This window comes from Callorhinus ursinus, unplaced genomic scaffold, assembly GCF_003265705.2.
Source record: "Callorhinus ursinus isolate GAN/ISIS: 27379988/994484 unplaced genomic scaffold, GSC_fseal_2.0 scaffold50, whole genome shotgun sequence".
Lineage (NCBI taxonomy): Eukaryota > Metazoa > Chordata > Mammalia > Carnivora > Otariidae > Callorhinus > Callorhinus ursinus.
Genome location: NW_027397112.1, coordinates 131,650 through 150,902, shown reverse-complemented (window position 1 = coordinate 150,902; position 19,253 = coordinate 131,650). Strand labels below are relative to the sequence as shown.

The 19,253-nt window shown below is 53.9% G+C and overlaps 1 protein-coding gene across 3 annotated transcripts in view; it reads left to right on the top strand.

The window, feature by feature from the left end:
- DNAI2 (dynein axonemal intermediate chain 2) overlaps positions 1-13,584 on the top strand; it is a 36,752-nt gene extending 23,168 nt beyond the window's left edge. For 2 of the 3 annotated variants that reach the window (XM_025889947.2, XM_073883145.1), the window contains exons 7-13: positions 3,013-3,152; positions 4,224-4,346; positions 6,602-6,825; positions 9,630-9,765; positions 10,263-10,409; positions 11,212-11,439; positions 12,534-13,584. In XM_025889947.2, coding sequence (XP_025745732.1) covers positions 3,013-3,152; positions 4,224-4,346; positions 6,602-6,825; positions 9,630-9,765; positions 10,263-10,409; positions 11,212-11,439; positions 12,534-12,620 — 1,085 coding nt within the window. In that variant the 3' untranslated portion in view covers positions 12,621-13,584. The remainder of the gene's footprint in view (positions 1-3,012; positions 3,153-4,223; positions 4,347-6,601; positions 6,826-9,629; positions 9,766-10,262; positions 10,410-11,211; positions 11,440-12,533) is intronic. The other variant, XM_073883146.1, reaches the window with a different exon arrangement.
- The last annotated feature ends 5,669 nt before the right edge of the window (positions 13,585-19,253 follow it).

Here is a 19,253-nt window from a genome sequence, read left to right as displayed (position 1 = left end):
TATGTCTTCTTGAGTCAGTTTTGGTAGTTCCGTTCCCCTCTCTTTCTGTTTCTCAGACAGATCATCTCGATGACCTGCCTCCAGCTCAGGGGGTCTTCTGCCTGCTCAAGTATGTTGTTGAGCCCCTGCACTGAATTTCCATTTCGGTGAACATATTTTTCAACTCCAGAATTTCTATTTTGTTCTTCCTTTTAAAAAGAATTCCTGTCTCTTGGGGCACCTGCGTGGCTCAGTCAGTGAAGTGTCCAACTCTTGATTTCAGCTTAGGCCATGATCTCAGGGTTGTGGGATCGAGCCCCACATTAGGCTTCATGCCGAGCGTGGAGTCTTCTTGGATTCTGTCTCTCCCTCTGCCCCTCCCCTTCTCATGCTCTCTCTCTCTGATAATAATAATAATAATAATTCCTGTCTCCTTATTGATATTTTTTATTTAACAAGATATCGCTCTCATACTTTACTTCTTTAGATATGGTTTCCTGTAGTTCTTTGAACATCTTTAAAATCAGTGATGTAAAGTCTTTGTCCAGTAAGGCCAACAGCTGGGCTTCCTTGGGGTCAGTCTCTGTTTATTGCCTTTTTGCCTGCTTATAGGCCGTATTTTCTCATTTCTTTGTGTATCTTGTAACTTTTTTTGTTGGAAATTGCTCTCTTTACATAATATAAAGTGACAGCTTTGGAAATCAGACACTTATACTTGCACAGGGTTTGTTTTCATTGCTATTTGTTGGAGTGGTTCATTTCTTCACTGAATTTCCTGAACCAATTCTGTGAAGCCTGTACTCTATCGTGTGTGGCTGCCACAGTCTCTGCCTGGTTCGCTTAGTGGCTGGACAGGGATTTCCTTAAGCACCTGCAGCCAACCAGTCTTTCCTCACAACTCATGGGTGCCTGTTTGAGCATGCCTGTGACACTCAGCCAGGCAGCTGTCAGCCCCACCTGAGCCTCTGCACAGAGCCTCGGGGTCAGCCAGAGGCAGGGGCTTAGGACCTCCTCTATTCTTTCCTGAGCGTGTGCACGGCTCTGGGCAAGCACACAGCCCCACCCAGGCAGGTGGAATATGTCAATTTTCAAAGCCCCGATGGACGTCTTGTTCTCCAGGCTTGCCTTTTAAGCGTTGTGGTTAGTTTGCTATTTGCCCACCTATTACCCACCACTTCAGGAAGATGCAGTTAATCAGTTGCCTGTAATTATCATCATGTTCAAGAGTTGCCTCCATAATAAGACTTTTTTTTTCACTCGGCAAGCTCCAAGTCAGGTCGAATACAGACAACTTGCAGGGGAACCATCAGACGGGTCAGATAGTCACCATTCTTTGGACAAGAGACTCTGAATGAGCTCCAGCCACATTACCCCTCCTGTGGCTGCCAGGCTGCAGGTTTTCACCAGGAAGACAAAATGTTACTTTTTTGTTGTTGTTGTTCTTTGAGGCTGCCATGGGACTCGGAGAGTGTGGGGTCTTAACTAAGGCAAGTTAAAAAAGCCACAAAACTCACTGTCCTTACTAACATTCAGCTTTCTCCTGAACACTCTCTGGATGACGGCAAGCTTTTGGCTAATTTGTTCTGAAAAAGTTGACTGCCGATTGTTGCTGGTTTTCTCATTGCTTTTATGGAGGAGATTTTCAGAGGTCCTTAGTCTGCTGATTTTGCTGATGGAACACCTAGAAAACTGGTTTTTGCATCCCTGGGGAGCCTGGAAGGAAGCTGCCCACATGGGCCCTGCCCGCCCTCACCTCCGGCCCCCAAGCAGCAGACACTCAGCCTCCATGGCTGCACCCCAGGCCTGACTCGACCTTGGGCCTGAAAAGGGCCCCCTACCCTCCTACCTTCACATGTTCTCATCCTTCCCCTTCTTCCTCCCAGAGTAGGAGCCGGATGGCAGGGAAACTTCTTAGACACTCTTCTGAGGCCTCTGACCCCCTCTCTCAGACCTGCCGCCTCCTCCCCGGGAACAGACACGGGTTCCCACAAGTCTCCTGCCAAATTACCTGGTGCCAGGACTCTAGAAGATGAGCGGAGCCACTGTGCATAATTTATTCAGGAGCCTTGCCTTCCTCATTATTCATAACCCCTTTCAGGGCTTTTCACACCGGATGAGAGCAGCTCTGGGGCTCGGCTGCTGCGGGAGCCCCCCTCCCGAGCGCTGCTCTGCCCAGGCGGAGCAAGCTTAGCTAAGAAAGCCCATATCTGGGCCAGGCCAGCCCAGGGGCAAATGCTTTGGACTTCGATTCCCGAAATCAAAACACGGATCATGTTTTTTGTTGCTTTCCTAGAAATGGCTCTGTGTAAGAGAGTGGGTCCTTGCTGCACACTTGTGGCAAAGTGAGAACGAAATCTGTCAAGACAGGAACTAGAGAAGCTTTCTTTTGAGGCTTTCTTGGTAAAGCAGCAGAGCCGAAGCCCCAGTAATGGGTGTAAGTAAAGGGTCTGTGAGCTGCATTCCCATCTCCCAGCGGGGACAGCCAAGGTGCAGGGGATAAAAGGGACGTTTATGTAGCAGGAGAGATTTACCTCAGTGTTCTTACTTTCAGGAGCCTTTCTCTGGGGTGGAGACATTCTTCTCTCTGACTGGCCCACCACCCCCATCCTAGGCTCACCCTCAGTCCGTGCTCCTTCTCGCTCCTTCCAGGAAGCTTGCCCTGACCAGCCCCACGTGTCCCTCACCAGAGCAGTCCCAGCACGAGCTCTGCTTGCCCGTCCCCCTTCCTGCCTCTCAGGGACAGGGACGGTCTTATTCCCAGAGGCTTTCCGAGGGTCTAGTGTGGTGCTCAACACATGGTAGAGGCTCAACAGAAATGAGTGAAGCTTGCACTCTGGGAGTCTTCCCACAGAGATTGTGTGGGAACTTCAGGGGTCGGTAGGAAACTCAGGCAGGTTGGGACCGAGCCCTGATTCTAAAAAACCACACACCTGCTAAACCTAGAGAAGCAACATCCCTCCGTCGCCTGCTCCCTGCACCAAGGAAGGGAGCCTGGGCTTCCGTTCACCTTTTCCTTATTTTGCCCCCTGCTAGCCTGTTGGGACACCCGCAAGGGCAGCCTGGTGGCGGAGCTGTCCACCATTGAGTTCAGCCATCGAGACCCTGTGTATGGTTCCATCTGGCTGCAATCGAAGACAGGCACTGAGTGCTTCTCGGCATCCACAGATGGGCAGGTACCGGCCAGCCACTGTGGAGGGCAGGGTTGTGGGGACCAGTGACACTTCCCTGGTTCCCCTTCAGAATCCCCGGGGGGAACGTTTCCTTTTTGCATTTTATTTTAAAATTGAAGAGTTGGTAATACGTGCACATGAAACAAAATCCAAAAGGTACACAAAGGCAGACAGGGAAACACCTTCCTCCCACATCTGCCCACAAGCCTCCCAGCCCCACTCCCCATAGGTGCCCACCTGCATCAGCTTCTTACGGCTGCCTTCAGGGATAGTCTCCATATACAGGAGCAAATACATCTGTCTTCTTCACTCCCTTTCTGCACACCTGACACATAGGTAAATATCTGCACTTGATATTTTTCATTTAGTATATCCTGAAGATGGTTTCATATTTCATAAAACACTGCCCTGTGCCTGTCAAGAACTGCATTAGGGGGGCGCCTGGGTGGCTCAGTCGGTTAAGCGTCCGACTCTTGATCTTAGTTCAGGTCTTGATCTCAGGGTCATGAGTTTGAGCCCGGCGTGGGGCTCCACACTGGGCATGGAGCTTACTTAAAAAAAAAAAGAAAAAAAAAAAGAACTGCATTGGGTAAACCATAATTTACTTAAATGGATTTCAATATGTTGTCATTCTAAGAATAATGTTGCAAGCAGTGTATTTGTATATAGGTTTTTGCACACGTGTGGAGGCACACCTATAGCATACAGTGGGATTTCTGGATCAAAGCATATGGGGCATATACAACATTGCTCTATATTGCCATATTGTGGGGAGGCTTTAAGAGTTCAGATTCCAGAGCCCACATTTGGCGATTTTGATGCAGTAGGTCTGAAGTGAGGCCCCAGCATCTGGATTTTATGAAGCTTGCCCATAACCCTAGTGATCAGCCAGGTTTGAGACTGTGGCCAGAACAGTGGTTCTCCAAAGTGTGTTTGTCGTGCAGGTCACTGGGCACCTCAAACAACCCACCCCTTTCCAGTGATTGGCCCCAGGAAGGTGGTGGGGGTAGGGAAGGCAAAAGCCAGGAGAATCGAAGGACCTCTGGTCTCACAGTTGCCCTGTCCTGCCATCAGGTCATGTGGTGGGATATCCGAAAGATGAGCGAACCCACCGAGGTGGTGATCCTGGACATTACCAGAAAGGAGCAGTTGGAGAGCGCCTTGGGGGCCATCTCCCTGGAGTTCGAGTCTACTTTGGTGAGTGTCCCCGGCTCTCCCTTCGCCGGCTTTCCATCGCTGGGGCAGCCAGAGCCGAGGGCAGGGCAGGCCAGGACTACAGTGTGCACCAGGCAGCTCCATGGAGGGCCAGCCCCACTGCGGTCCTCCTGGCCGTCTGTGGTCTTTCCAAGGACTCTCCAGCAGGGGGCAGCAGAGCCGCTTGCGGAAAGAAGCCTCGCCATCTCTCCTTCCCACAGTCACTGCTTGGCTAGTGGCTGCGCTGAGCAGAAGGCAAGCTTTTGCAGAGGACGGGATTCCAGAAAGGCCCCATTCTGTGGGCAGAGCCCTGCTCAGGACCAACATGGAGAGGCCAGGCTCTGTCCCTGCCTCGTGTGGGTCGCTTCACTTTCTGAAGGGCAGGAAGAGATGTTGGAGAAGAAAATGAGGTCAGAGGAGGCTCCTTGGAAAACCCAGAGCATAAGCACAATCACAGCATTTAGTGACGGGAAGGAACAGTAAAGAAATATCGAAGCTGAGCAGTAATGTGAATGTGCCAGAGGACGGAAGCTTCTAGAAGCAGCAAATGAAGACAACCCCCCCCAACCCCCGAAAGCAAGAAAACAACTTTCCCAGATGACTCTTGCCTTGGGCTGGTTCCTGGTTTATGTCTCGCTGAAGCCCAGGCCTGGCTTCTCTCCCATCCAACCCCCACCCCGCCCCCGGGGATTATCCCTCGTTTGCTTTCAGGTCATGTGACAGCATTCCCGGGCCCTTGGGAGGTGGAGGTGCCCTGGCCTCACCCCTGCGCTGGGAGTCCTCACTGAAGGCTGGGGAACCAATGCTGGTGACGTGAGGTAGAAGACAAGTTAACTGACCCTCGGCCCTGGGCGTGGTAGTCAGGGTGGAGAGGACGCAGAGAAGCATTCTGTCCTGAAATCAGAGATGACTAGGGCAGGTGCTGGAGGTGGTGACCATGCCGCCACTAGTCCCTGGCTCTCCCACACCCGTGACTGAGCGCAGGCTGTGCGCCAGACACTAGTAACCGTCTTGCGTGATGAGCTCGCGTAATCACACACGACCGTCTTGTGAGGTGATGTTATTATCCCTACTTCCCAGATAAACACATGAATCTTAGTGTGGTAAGTCGTGTTCTCTAGAACACGGGGCGACCGGGGCTCACACCCAGGACTCCGACTCCAGGCCCAGGCTCGCCAGGCCAACCCCACCAAGGAGTCTGAGGCTGGAGGAGGCTGGAGGCATGGCGGGCCCTCCGGACCTGGGTATTTCTGCCCGTAACTAGCTTGCAGGAGCCCTGCAGTTTATTTCATTACTCACCCACTCTTCTGGGCCTTTCAAGCTGTGTCTCTTCACTTTCCTTTGACCCCCAACCTGGAGTCCAGTTGTTTCTTTTCTTTTTTTTTTTTTTAAGATTTTATGTATTTATTTGTTTATTTATTTGAGAGAGAGAGAGAGAGAGAGAGTGCACGCATGTGCACGTGAGTGAAGGAAGAAGCAAAGGGAGAGGGAGAGAGAGAATCTCAAGCAGACTCCCCGCTGAGCATGGAGCCCCATGCAGGGCTCGATCTCATGACCCTGAGATCATGACCTGAGCCGAAATCAAGAGTCGGACACTTAACTGACTGAGCCCCCTGGGCACCCCTGTGCTTCTTTTGTAAAGCCATGGATTTCTTTCCTTTCTAAAGCCAAATGATATTCCGCTGTATGTACAGAGGACATTTTGTGCATCCCTCCAATGTCACTGGGGTTGGGACACTTGAGTTGCTTTTACCTCTTCGCTGCTGTGAATAAAGGTGCCATGAACAGGGGTGTACAGCACGGCCCAGTTTTGCGGGGAGTGGCTGGAGGCTGGGTGAGGGGCTTTCTAGACTCATGCTTTACACTATTCTTTCAGTCATGCACTTTATCTGTAAACAGACATTCAGGATCTTTATGGCTAAATGTCTAGTGGACACAATGGTGCTACATGAAGAGGTGTTCATCATGAGGCTGCTGCTGAGTCTCTCCAGGGACTAGAAGAGTCAAGAAGGCTTCATTAAGATGGGGCCCTTGAGCAGGTTCTAGAGGCGGGTGGGGTCTGATGAAGCCAGGAAGGGCGGGGCAGCTCCTTAGGAAGGGCTGGGGAACAGCCTGAGCGGAGGCTTAAACCAAAGGCCCTCCCAGCACCTTCCGGACCCCTCCGCCCTGGCCCCAGAAAGCTGCTCGCCGAGACAGTGAAGCCCAGAGCTGATGGCGCTTTCATGGCACCTTCCACTCCTGTGTCACCCCCTCCACAGCCAACCAAGTTCATGGTGGGCACCGAGCAGGGCATTGTCATCTCTTGCAACCGCAAGGCCAAGACGTCAGCCGAGAAGATCGTGTGCACCTTCCCAGGCCACCATGGCCCCATCTATGCCCTGCAGAGAAATCCGTTCTACCCGAAGAACTTCCTGACCGTCGGTGACTGGACTGCCCGCATCTGGTCCGAGGACAGCCGGGAGTCGTCCATCATGTGGACCAAGTAAGAGGGAGGGTGGGAGGGACAGAGGGGACCAGCCCGGGAGTGCCCTGAGCCTCCATGTGTCCACCCATAAAATGGAGAGAACACCCCTCCACGCCCACCTGAGCCTGTGCTAGGAGCCGCCTAATCCAGCCACTTCACGAAGGAATGTGCTTCAAACAGCCTGGGCTGGTAAGAATAACAGGCTTGAGTTAATTTTCATGACCTTGGGACAACCCTACAAGGAGGTAGCATTGCGCCTCTTGTCCCTCATTGTGTGTGTCAGGGGACAGGGCCACGAGGAAGCAAAGCCACTTGCTCCTGCTCCCTCAGCTGGTAAGGAGCTGAGGTGGGGTTTGCACCCAGGAAGCTTGGATTAAGAACCCGGGCACCTCAGCAGGACGGCTTGGCGGGTCTCCTCTCCTGTGAGGGTGGACATGTAGGAGCACAGAGGGACAGAGCTGTGAGCTCTGTCGCTGGATCAGAGAAGCTTGTGGACTCACCCAGTCTGCCCAGAGGAGAGCCCAAGGGGGTGCCATGAGACAGACCCTCAACGTGGTCCCACTGCCCCTGGGTGAGCCAGGGAGAGCCACATCCATAGATATGTCGCAATGCAGGCAGAGCCAAGAGACCAGAGCAGAGGCATGAGGTGGGGGGACAGGTGCCCCCTCAGTCTTCATGTGTGTGGATCTGGGGTTCCTTTCCAGCTCACGCAGTCACAGGTCCTGCAGTCTTGGAGCCACTATGGACCCGAACGGGCATCTTCTCTTCCAGTGGTTCCCAAATCTGGGTGCATCAGGATCTCCTGGGAGGAGTTGTTTGTTTTTGTTTTTTGTTTTTTAATCCAGACTCTAGGGCTGCTGTATTAGAGCTTGCATTTGACCCAGGAATGGGCATGTTAAGGATTTCCCCGGGGGCTTTATGATTCAGCCTGTCTTTACTTTTGGAGCAGAAATCTGGTCCAATCTCCCTATTCTACAGGGTGGAGAGGGAGGCCCAGAGGGTAGCGCTTTGTTCCAGGTCCCATGGTGACTTAGAGGGCTCCACACCACCTACCCAGGTTCTGACTCTTTTGTCATATATATATATACATATATATATATGTATATATATATATATATGTATATATATATTCAACCATTTTATCGAGGTGTCATTGACAGGGAAAAGGCTGTATATACTTAATGCATACAGCTCTATGAGTTTGGGGATAAGTTACACCTGTGAAACCATGACCACCATCAAAGCTATAAACATACCCATCACCTCTCCCCTACCCCCTTTATTATAATTATTCTTGGGGGAGGGGTTAAGAACACTTAACATGAGATCTACCCTCTCAGCAAATTTTACTCTTTGGTACAGTTTTGTTAGCTAGAGTCCCTACTAGATTGTACTAGGTCTCCAGAACTTATTTATCTTGCATAAATGAAAGTGTGAGGAGCTGTCCCCTTGTGTGTGTGGTTTTGTTTTTCTTTTTTTAAATCTCACTGTGCTTTTGATTTGCATTTCCCTGATAATGAGGGATGGTGAGCACCTTTTCATGAACCCATTGGTCATCTGTATGTCTTCTTTGGAGAATTATCTTTTCAAGCCCATTGCCCATTTTTTAATTGGGTTATTTGGGTTTTTTCCTATTAAGTTTTTTGGTATGAGTTCCTTATATATTTGGGGTATTAACCCTAGTATCGCATATATGATTTGCAAATATTTTCTCCCATTCCATAAGTTGCTTTGTCATTTTTTTGGCTTTCCTGTGCAGAAGCTCTTTACGTTGATAATGCCCCACTTGTTTATTTTTGCTTTTGTTGCTTGTGCTTCTGAAGTTATATCCAAGAAATGGCTGCCAAAGCCAATGTCAAGGAGCTTTTCCCCTCTATTTCTCTCTAGGAATTTTATGATTTCTTGTCTTATGTTTAAGTCTTTAACTCATTTTGAGTTGATATTTTCATATGGTGGAAGATAAGGATCTGATTTCATCCCTCACGGCAGAAATCTTCGAAAATCTAGATCCCACCAAGTAGGAAGTACAGCACTCTTCAAATGTCAATACTAGCAAGGTTTCTGGGCACACTTCCTCTGACTCCTTTTAGTGAGTCCCATGGCTGGAGGACTGGGCCCAGATCCAGCGACATGGACCTGTCCCCTGGAGCCTGCTGTGGGAAAACACCAGGGGCCAGCCCCTCAGAAGGACCAGAGCCTTTCTTTTTTTTTTTTAAGGTGTATTTATTTATTTATTTATTTGAGAGAGCGTGCAAGCCGGGGGAGGGGCAGAGGGAGCGGGAGACAAGCAGACTCCCTGCTGAACACAGGGTCCAACATGGGGCTCGATCCCAGTATCCTGAGATCATAACCTGAGCCGAAATCAAGAGTTGGATGCTTAACCAACTGAGCCACCCAGACCCCCAGGACCCAGAGCATTTAAAATGCAGACCGTGGAGCGCCTGGTGGCTCAGTCGGTGAAGCGTCTGCCTTCGGCTCGGGTCGTGATCCCAGGGTCCTGGGATCAAGCCCCACATCGGGGTCTCTGCTCCGCGGGAAGCCTGCTTCTCCCTCTCCCACTCCCCCTGCTTGTGTTCCCTCTCTCACTGTGTCTCTCTCTGTCAAATAAATAAGTAAAAAATAATAATAAAATAAAATGCAGACCGTGAACTGCTGGTAAGCAAGTTGGCATGGCTAAAAGTCAGACACAAGAAAGAACTTCCTGCCCAGCAATGAGATGCTGGAGTCCAGCGGGCCTGGATGAGCAGAGCCGTGGCTCAGCGGCTTCTCTGTCCTTCCCAACCACAGTGGTCCTTGACCAGTGACCCCCCGGTGCCCCACAGGTACCACATGGCTTACCTCACCGACGGCGCCTGGAGCCCAGTGAGGCCGGCGGTTTTCTTCACCACCAAAATGGATGGGACCCTGGACATCTGGGACTTTGTGTTCAAGCAGTGTGACCCTGCCCTCAGCCTGAAGGTCATATATATCCCCCTCCCCACGCATCCTGGCCCTCAGGGTCTGGTGGCCCAGCAGAATCACCTGGGGGGAATTTAGAAAGAAAAGAGAAGCAGAAAGCCTGCTCTCTCCTCCCGCCAGACCTACTCCTTCGGCAGCCCTGGCGTGGGTTTCTGGCAGCTGACCCTTCCAGCCTAAGCTAATGTCATATTTGCATGGCTGGAGCCTAGCCCTGCTGGCTTGGGCCATGCAAGGACATGGAGTTTGGGACACAGCAGGATGGCCGGGGGGCTGGACTGAGGGGGTGGAGGGTGGGGGCTGGACTGAGGGGGTGGAAGATGAACGAAGGGGGCAAAGGGTGTCGACAGCCAATCTCAGAGTGTGACCTTCATTTTATGGGTCAGGGGAGTCACTGAGGGTGTTTGAACACAGAGCTTGGCGAAGCGCCCCCCTCCCTGGGGGCCAGATCATCGACAAGTCTCTCCTCCCCAACCGGGTCTGCCCGGCCCCTCCAACAGGTGTGTGATGAGGCCCTGTTCTGCCTCCGGGTGCAGGACAACGGGTGTTTCATCGCCTGCGGTTCTCAGCTGGGGACCACCACGCTGCTGGAGGTCTCCAATGGGCTGTGCACGCTCCAGAGGAACGAGAAGAACACAGCTTCTTCGGTAAGTGCCCGGGGCTGCCCGGCCCGGGGCAAAGCACGCTAGCCAGAGAAAAACGTCAGGCCCTCCCTCTCGCCTCCTGGGAAATGCATGGACTTTTGGGGAGGTGGCGTGGTGTCCCCCAAATGAGCAGGTAAGTGGGGTCAGGAGTGTCTGAACCCACCTTGGCTTACCCACGCGGTGGTGCAGCTGTCTTGGGTGAGGTGTCACCCCCCGGGGCTTGTTGCGGTCAAAGTGGTTTGATAGGTCAGTTTGTCTGGCTTCACAGATGACATCTCTTTGCAGCAGACCCTGTCAAACAAAGGCTCAGAGATGCCATTAGAGAAGACAGAGGGAAGGCAGGGATCCTGGGGAAGGGGGCTGGGAGGCTGAGATCCGTCCCTACACCCCCCCGCCCCGCCCCCACCCCCGGCGGACCCCGGCTGCATCTCCCCAGCACCGTGGGCACACTGGGGAACTGAAGGCCTGGCGCTGAGGCCCTGGGCCAGCCCCCTGGCTCTGCTGGGACTGTGGGCCGGCCCCCGAGCAGGTGCACCCCTGGGCCCAGGGCCCCACGGTGCGCAGCTGTACGGACGTTCTTCAGGCTGTCGTCTATGTTCTGGGAACCCCTCGGAACTAGACGACTTGGCAGCTCCGCTCCTGCCTCCTGACCTCGATGTTCAGCCCTCCTTTCTTGCCGTTAGCACTGAGAACAGACCCCTCTGGGGCTGCACTGAGCAAGGAGACATCAGCTCGGCCCCATGCTGGGAGCCGGCCGCCGGCCCCCGCCCTCCTCCCACAGCCCCCCTGTCCCCGTGTGCCCCAGATATTTGAGCGGGAGACCCGGCGGGAGAAGATTCTGGAGGCCAGGCACCGGGAGATGCGGCTGAAGGAGAAGGGCAAGGTGGAGGGCAAGGACGATGACCAGAGGGAGGAGGAGACCACCCTCAACCTTGAGGAGCTGGTCAGCAAGGCCGAGGAGGAGTTCTTCGACATCATCTTCTCGGAGCTGAGGAAGAAGGAGGTGGAAGCCATGAAGATGAAGCCGAAGCCTGTAGGGCCCCAAGCAGGGGGCACCGGGTGGGGAGGGGGAGTCGGGGGGCGGGGAAGCCCCAGGCCTGGGTTCTTCCTGCTCGCTGACCTCCTGGGTGACCTCGGGCAAGTGGCCTCAGCAGGTGGACCTTAACTTGTCCATCCAGCAAGTGGGAGGAGTGACTCCCTTCCTCCTGAGGAACCTTAAGTCTCCAGGGGGACTGCCCCGCTTTCGAGAATTGGGTGGTGGGCTCCTGGGTGCCGACGGAGCGGACGGGCTGGTGGGAGACAGGCCAGCCCATGGAGGGGATAAACTTGTCCCATCTCATGAGCTCTCCCCGCTCCGTCTCCCTCCACTGGGGCTGGGGCCCGGCTGTGATGTCTGCCGCTTCTTTTGCATTCAGAAGCGCTTGGATATGAGAGGCTTTATTCTCACACTGTCCGTGTGGCAAGGCGGGGGCACAGACCTCCCTCCACTTATGGCCAAGGCGAGACTGGAGTCCCAGCTTTCGGACCCTCCCGGCCTCCAGAAGGCAGTGCTGACAATGGCCACTTTCTGTGGCGCAATGCACCTGGCAGACAGCGGGCTTGGTGCTGGGGGTCCTGAAAGGTGCTCCTCCCGCTGCTCGAACACTGCACTTGGAGAAGCTGGGCCTCAGAAGGCAGTGCGGTGCACAGAACAACCTCGCTTCTGCCTGCCTTTCTCTTAAGTTTTCTGCAGCTGGCCCGAAATTCTGGAATCGGGGCTGAGAAAGCAGTGTGGGGTCCTTACGCCCATGATTTCTAATCCGGGTCCTACAGACCTGCAAGGAATCAGGTCCCCTGTGAGGGGACCAAAGAGACTCAGGAGGAGCTAGCCCAAGGTCACCGGGGAAGCAAAGCGACAGAAGTAGGGCTGGTACCCGAGTCTGTCAGATGCCCTAGGCCACGCCCGCCATCCGCACCCGCTGGCTCTGAGCACCGACTAGATCCTCGAGGCCACGGAGCTGGTAGCGGTCTCCTGAGCACCTGGCAACCCAGGCCCCCACCAGCGGGCTGCTTTGGCCTCAGGGGATTAACTTCCCAGGGTGCAGGGGAGGCCTGCCCCCCGTCAGTGATTCTGCACTGTTTCTGCAGAAACATCAGGATCTGGAGACAGACGAGGAAGTGGAAGGAGAAGACCCAGGGGAGGAAGAAGGTGACCATGCTGAGACTCCGACCTAGAAGGGTCAGGTCGGCCTGGCCCCCAGACCCACTTGCTCTGCGCCTCTGTTTCCCACCTCCTGGTACAGCGCTGGCTTCCCAAGTGGGCGCTGAGCTCCTCCCTTAAAGTGTCAGCAGAGGTAGGGCGGGGCGAGCAGAGGGTCCCTGACCCGACCCGATGCCCCACAAAGGGCTGGCCCCCACTGACTCACTGAGCCCAGTCCCAAGGGATCCATTGGAGGGAGGGAAGGGGCAGGGCTCATGCCCCCGCTGGGAACCCCTCCTCTCAGCCAGCCGAGCACACCCCACCATTCAGCTGGCCCTGTGTGTTCCCCTGGGTTCAGCTTCCCCAGGGCTCTTCGGGCAATCATTTCCCTGCAAAGCCTGCAGAGCCTCCAACCGGACTTGCCTCAGCCATGGCGGGGCCTCAGAAAGACCGGTGCGTGGGGAGAGGGGCTTCTCCTTCTCCCATCCTGACCCTCCCCTCCAGTCCGTCGACTTCTAAAATGTCTCTGGGCAAACCCCCACCCCGACCCCCAGGCACGTTTACCTCTGAGAGGAGATGCACGGACAAGGTTGATTATTCTTGTACGCCTGCAAGCTTTCTGCTCTCTTAATTCTTACAAAATTAAATTAATAATAATGGTGCTAACACTGAGTGTTTATGGTACATCCTGTGCCGAGAGCTTTCTGTGTTATCTAATTCTTTGTGCAGAATCCCTGGAAGGTTTGGTCTCCGATCGTCCCTACTCTCCAGAGGAACAGTCGGATTCCGGGAGAAGTGTGGGGACTGGCCTGGGTCACAGAGCTAGCTCAGGGCAGAGCGGGGACAGGAGTCTAGACAGCTCCGTCTCCGCCCGGCACAGCGGGCACCTGCAGGGCCCGTGGGGACACCAGGAACTGTGGTGCAGCAGAGCACTCTGCGACCATTACCAGAGACGTCTGTAGCCAGGAGGGCACCTCAGAGCCAGCTTTGCACCCGAAGTCCCCCAACCACCATTCATTCTGTGGGTGTCGGATGGTGCTAACAGCGACCCACAGTGCCCTTTAAAAAATTGCCTGTGTTAAGAGTCTTACTGGGGAGGGACGCAGGGCCAGCCGCCCTTTGTGACCAAAGGAAAAACAAACATTAAGTTGCCACTGTGGCCAGACCCTGATAGAATAATCCTCGTGGGACATATTTATCGAATGCCTGATCTTCGCAACAGCCCCAGGAGGAGCGCTGTCCCCATCTTCAGTGCCCAAGTCACCGATGCACCAGGTGAGGCACAGAGAGAGGGAGCGATGCCTGAGTCCCAGGAAGAGGAGTGGGCCGGCCGGGTTTCTGCCCCCTGCCCAGCATTGCCATCCGAGCAGAGGGCGCCCACATGCCTCGTGTCTCGCTCTGTACCGTCTCCTGTGACAGGTGCCTCACTGTGTGAGGACACGGGAAGCCCGGAGAGCAGTGGTTTCAACTGGGGGTGATCTTGCCCCCGACAGGACATTTGGCAATGTCTGGGCACATTTCGGACTGACGTAAGTGGTGGAGGGGTGCGCCTGGCTTCCGGTGGGTAGACAGAGGCCAGGGATGTTTTCCAACATCCTACTGTGCACAGGACAGGCCTCACTGCAGAGAATGATCCGGCCCAAATATCAATAGTGCTGAGTTTGAGAAACCCTAACTTAGAGAAAAAAAAATTTATCCAAATGAAATGTCCGGGGAGAAAGTCACAACTCCCTGTCACATCAGCCCAGGCACACTGCCGACCCCTTGATGAGTGGCTGGGACAATGAGCTCCAAGGGAGAACATTCTTTTATGTAATAGGATTTGGGCCTTTGGCATGTGCTTGCAAAGGTGGACCACCTCCTGGGGCCTAAACACACCTTAGCTGTGGGTACAGAGAGCACCCCGAGGCAGCGATGGTATTTGGGGGGTGGGCATGGCTGAGGACAGGGCAGCCACCAACATCACTGGGCAGAGGGCAGTGGGAACTTTGTGGAGGTGATGCCCAGCCCTGCCCGTCCTCACGGCCATGAACTTCACCTCCTCATAAACCAGCCTCACCCAGAACCCACTGCTTAGTCTCTTGCAAGGGGAGCAACACGAAACCACGAAGCATCACTGGACAACCAGAGGCTGCTGGAAAAACCCACCTCCATGGGCACGGAATGCAAAACGTCGATGACGGGCCCGGGTGCAGGAAGTGAGGAAGGGCGGCCAGACCCCGGGGTCCACAGCACAGTGAAGTCCCTCCCGTCAGTGCACGCCTGTGCTCCTTCTCTGGGTCCTGTTCTGCTCAGCTGATGTGATTGATAGATATGCCGCTTAGCTGATGATGCTCTGGCCTGCAGCTGTGACAGCCAAGCAGGCTACAGGGGACGTCACTGTCCCACATTCACTTCTGGCTACCATGGGGTATGATGGACCCCCTCACCCTTCATTAGAGGCCCCTGGGGTGACACTGATTGTCAGGCGAGGCAAAGGTGACTACTGGTCACCCCCAGGGTCAGACCAGCACCCCCTTTGGCTCTTCCCTGGCTCTCAGAACCAGAGGCCCAGGAGCTGGCACCTCCATGTGCTAAGGGCCTACGTGATGGAAACAACACGGTGGACAGAGGCAGGGCTCTGTGGAGCTTCACCAGCAGGCGCAAAGGGCTGGGCTCCGAGGTCTGCACCCAGCACCGTGCTGGGTACCAACCACAGAGTGGCGAGCAAGCCGACGCCGACTCTGCTCTCCGGGAGCCTGTATGTCCACGGGAGAGACAAGAGCAGACAGATACACAGGGAAATATACAAACACGGTTGCACAGAGTGACATCTTCTGGGAAGTACAGGGTGCTCTGAGGGGGATGAGAGCAGGAAGGGCTTCTTAAGAGGAAAATCCTCGGTGGATGCCTTGTTCCCCAGGGGCCCTTTCATTTCCCCTCCCGAGCTAGAAGTAGCCACGGCCCTTCACAAGCAGGGGCGGACTTCGGTCCCTTGGGCCCCAGAAGGTCACAGGGCTTTAGAAAGCGCTCAGGGCTCATTGAAACCAGTGGATTCCAGCTGCGGGAGGGTTTGGAGGGAGGAGGAGAATGTCACAGATCTCTGATTGAAAATACCGTTGCTTCAAGAGACAGTCAACAAAACCAAAAGACAACCGACAAAATGGGAGAAGATATTTGCAAATGACATATCAAATAAAGGGCTAGTGTCCGAAATCTATAAAGAACTTATCAAACTCAACACCCAAAGAACAAATAATCCAATCAAGAAATGGGCAGAAGACATGAACAGACATTTTTCCAAAGAAGACATCCAAATGGCCAACAGACACATGAAAAAGTGCTCAACATCGCTCGGCATCAGGGAAATCCAAATCAAAACCTCCATGAGATACCACCTCACACCCGTCAGAATGGCTAAAATTAACAAGTCAGGAAACGACAGATGTTGGCGGGGATGTGGAGAAAGGGGAACCCTCCTACACTGTTGGTGGGAATGCAAGCTGGTGCAGCCACTCTGGAAACCAGTATGGAGGTTCCTCAAACAGTTGAAAATAGAGCTACCATACGATCCAGCAATTGCACTACTGGGTATTTACCCCAAAGATACAAATGTAGGGATCTGAAGGGGTACATGCACCCCCATGTTTAGAGCAGCAATGTCCACAATAGCCAAACTGTGGAAAGAGCCAAGATGTCCATCGAGAGATGAATGGATAAAGAAGAGGTGGTATATATACCCAATGGAGTATTATGCAGCCGTCAAAAGGAATGAGATCATGCCATTTGCAACGACGTGGATGGAACTGGAGGGTGTTATGCTGAGTGAAATAAGTCAATCAGAGAAAGACATGTATCCTATGACCTCACTGATATGAGGAATTCTTAATCTCAGGAAACAAACTGAGGGTTGCTGGAGTGGTGGGGGGTGGGAGGGATGGGGTGGCTGGGTGATAGACACTGGGGAGGGTATGTTGCTATGGTGAGCGCTGTGAATTGTGCAAGACTGTTGAATCACAGATCTGTACCTCTGAAACACATAATGCAATATATGTTAAGAAAAAAAAAGAAGAAGATAGCAGGAAGGGAAGAATGAAGGGGAGTAAATCAGAGGGGGAGACGAACCATGAGAGACGATGGACTCTGAAAAACAAACTGAGGGTTCTAGAGGGGAGCGGGGTGGGGGGATGGGTTAGCCTGGTGATGGGTATTAAAGAGGGCACGTTCTGCGTGGAGCACTGGGTGTTAAGCACAAACTGAATCATGGAACACTACATCAAAAACCAATGATGTAGTGTATGGTGATTAACATAACAATAAAAAATTTAAAGAAAATACTGTTGCTTCGTGGAAATAATGGCCATGGATGACATCACCATTCAAGACAGCAGCAATGGCCCCCTCAGAGGGGAGCTTTTGCCCACTGGAAGCTTCAGGTATATGAATGAAGATCTCAAGAGCTCAGAAAAGCCAGAGAAGGGGGAAAGGACGTATAAGATGAGTTTTGAAGAAGCCATTTGTCTGTGCTGCCAGCCGGACAAGTAAGTGAAGGATGGACCTCCGGCACAGACGGACGAGAACAAAGCCAGGGACGATTGAAGGGAGCAGCCCACCCAGAAGGCTGTCCAAGACTGAGCGTGGCCAGAACAGGGGTGGGACGAGCGGACGGGCCAAAGATGAGTCAGGGAAGGGCCAGGACTCCAGGCAAAGGGGCATGCTCCGTGTGGAAGGCCTTGGGGAGCCACGGTGGGATCTCAAGTGAGGTAATGACGCCAATCTATCTTTTAGAACAATGACGGTGGATTGGAAGGTAGAGAGACCATGCAGGCTGCTATGGCCATCCAGAGGGGACACTGGGAGGTCCCAGCCTGTGGGCAGTGGCAGAGGGGATGCAGAGGAGGGACGAAGCAACGGGAGTGGATAAGTGATCAGGTTAGGGCAATACCTAGTGTGTGGAGGGTACGTACTGAGCTCTCACCAAGAGCCTGGCCTCTGTCCTCGTGGAGATTCCTCTGATGGGTCTTTAAGGGCATAAGTCGGAGTTTAGTGGAGGAGAAGAGGGGTCGGATGTGGAGGACAAACAGAAATTTGACAGAGTTGGAAAGGGTGCACTGGGCAGAGGGACCCCTGTGTGCAAAGTAGGAGCCAGCACCAACGTGTGTTTGGGAACAAACAAGCAGTCAGTGCAGGTGGGAACCTGCATGTGTGGAGCCGATCAGGGAGATGAGGCTGGGAGCAGGAGGGAGGAGGTGTGGAGAGAGAGGTAGTTGTATTTGCTTATGCATCAGAGATGCACCTCCTCAAAGTGGGTAAGACGGCGGGCAGGGGGCGCAGCAGGGGACCGTGTGCTGCTCAGGTGAGGAGAGGTAAAAGCAGGAGCCAGGGGTGTGGACGGAGAGGAGAAACACCTGCAGAAGCGGAGCCCCCAGGATCTGAATAGAGACGATGAGGGGAAAGGGGGCGTGCATGGTGGCTTAGCGGAAACACAGAAGGCAAGCGGAGGACTCAGTTTGAGAACAGAGAAAACGTTGTGACGAGTCTCTAAGTAAGATGGGCTGTGGCCTCCTGCTCAGAAGCTTCTCCTATTTTTATACCTCCATGAGCCATCCTGGGTGGGGTTCATGCACGTGAAGGAACAGAAAAGAAAGAAAAAAGAGCTATAGGCCAAATGACTGGCGGTCTCCTGTGGCTGATCCAAATAGATTAGATTCAGGGTCTGGTACGCAAGCCAGGAGGGTGGTTTCTATCCACAGAAAGCATCTTCAGACTTAACCTGATTCTCGCTGCAGCATGCCCATTTGCAAGCCAGCCAGGCTTGGTGTGCAGCCTCGGGGGCAGCCTGGGCTAGAGAACAGGACAAAACCTTAGGGGACCGCCCCCCCGCCCCGGCCCCGACGCAGGAGTGTTTGGTTTCCACCAAGCTTCACTTGGTTTATCTATGTATCCAAACCAAGGCCATGGGTGGCTTCCTGCCACTGTTTATTAATAACCACACCTAACACTAGCTCCTCAGGGGCAGCCGGGGAAGCCAGTCCCAGGCTGGCATCATGCTCTGCCCCTGGATGTGTGCCAGGCTGTCTGAGCCAGCCCTGGGGGAATGAACGGCTGGCTCTTCTTTACACAGCTCCTTCCATGGGAAGAGATCCCCCGTGTGCTTCCCTCTCGAAGTCCTTGCAGGGGGCCTACCTGGCTCAGCTCCCCCACCCCCTGCCCCGTCCGCCCCCACCGGCGGGTGCAGGAGAAGATAAGGAGGACAGACCGTCAGGACCAGGAGGTGCTCCACCACCACCATGGGGAAACCAAGGCCCAGAGCAGGGACCGGAAACACTGGCTCTTGGTGGTTCAGCAAGTTGGATGCACCCTCGAGCTCTGAGCCCTGTTTTCCTAGGGCCTCCTGAGGCCAGGAATCCATCCACTGTGCTCCTCCAGTGTGTAACTGCTGTCAGGCTCCCCAGCAGTATAGACCGCTGCGTTCAACCTGCACTTTCCGGCACGGGGCTGTGGCTCTTTCAGCAAGCAGGGAGCCAGCAGGGCACACAGACCCAACCGTCTTGACCTAATTCTGGTTTACCTATAAGGCCTTGTTTGCTAGTGGGGTACACTGAGGCGGGCTCTAGTGTGAAACACCCCAAGTCCTGTAGAGGTGCTCCCCTGCACCACTCCGGGGGACAGCCTGGGCAGAGACAACT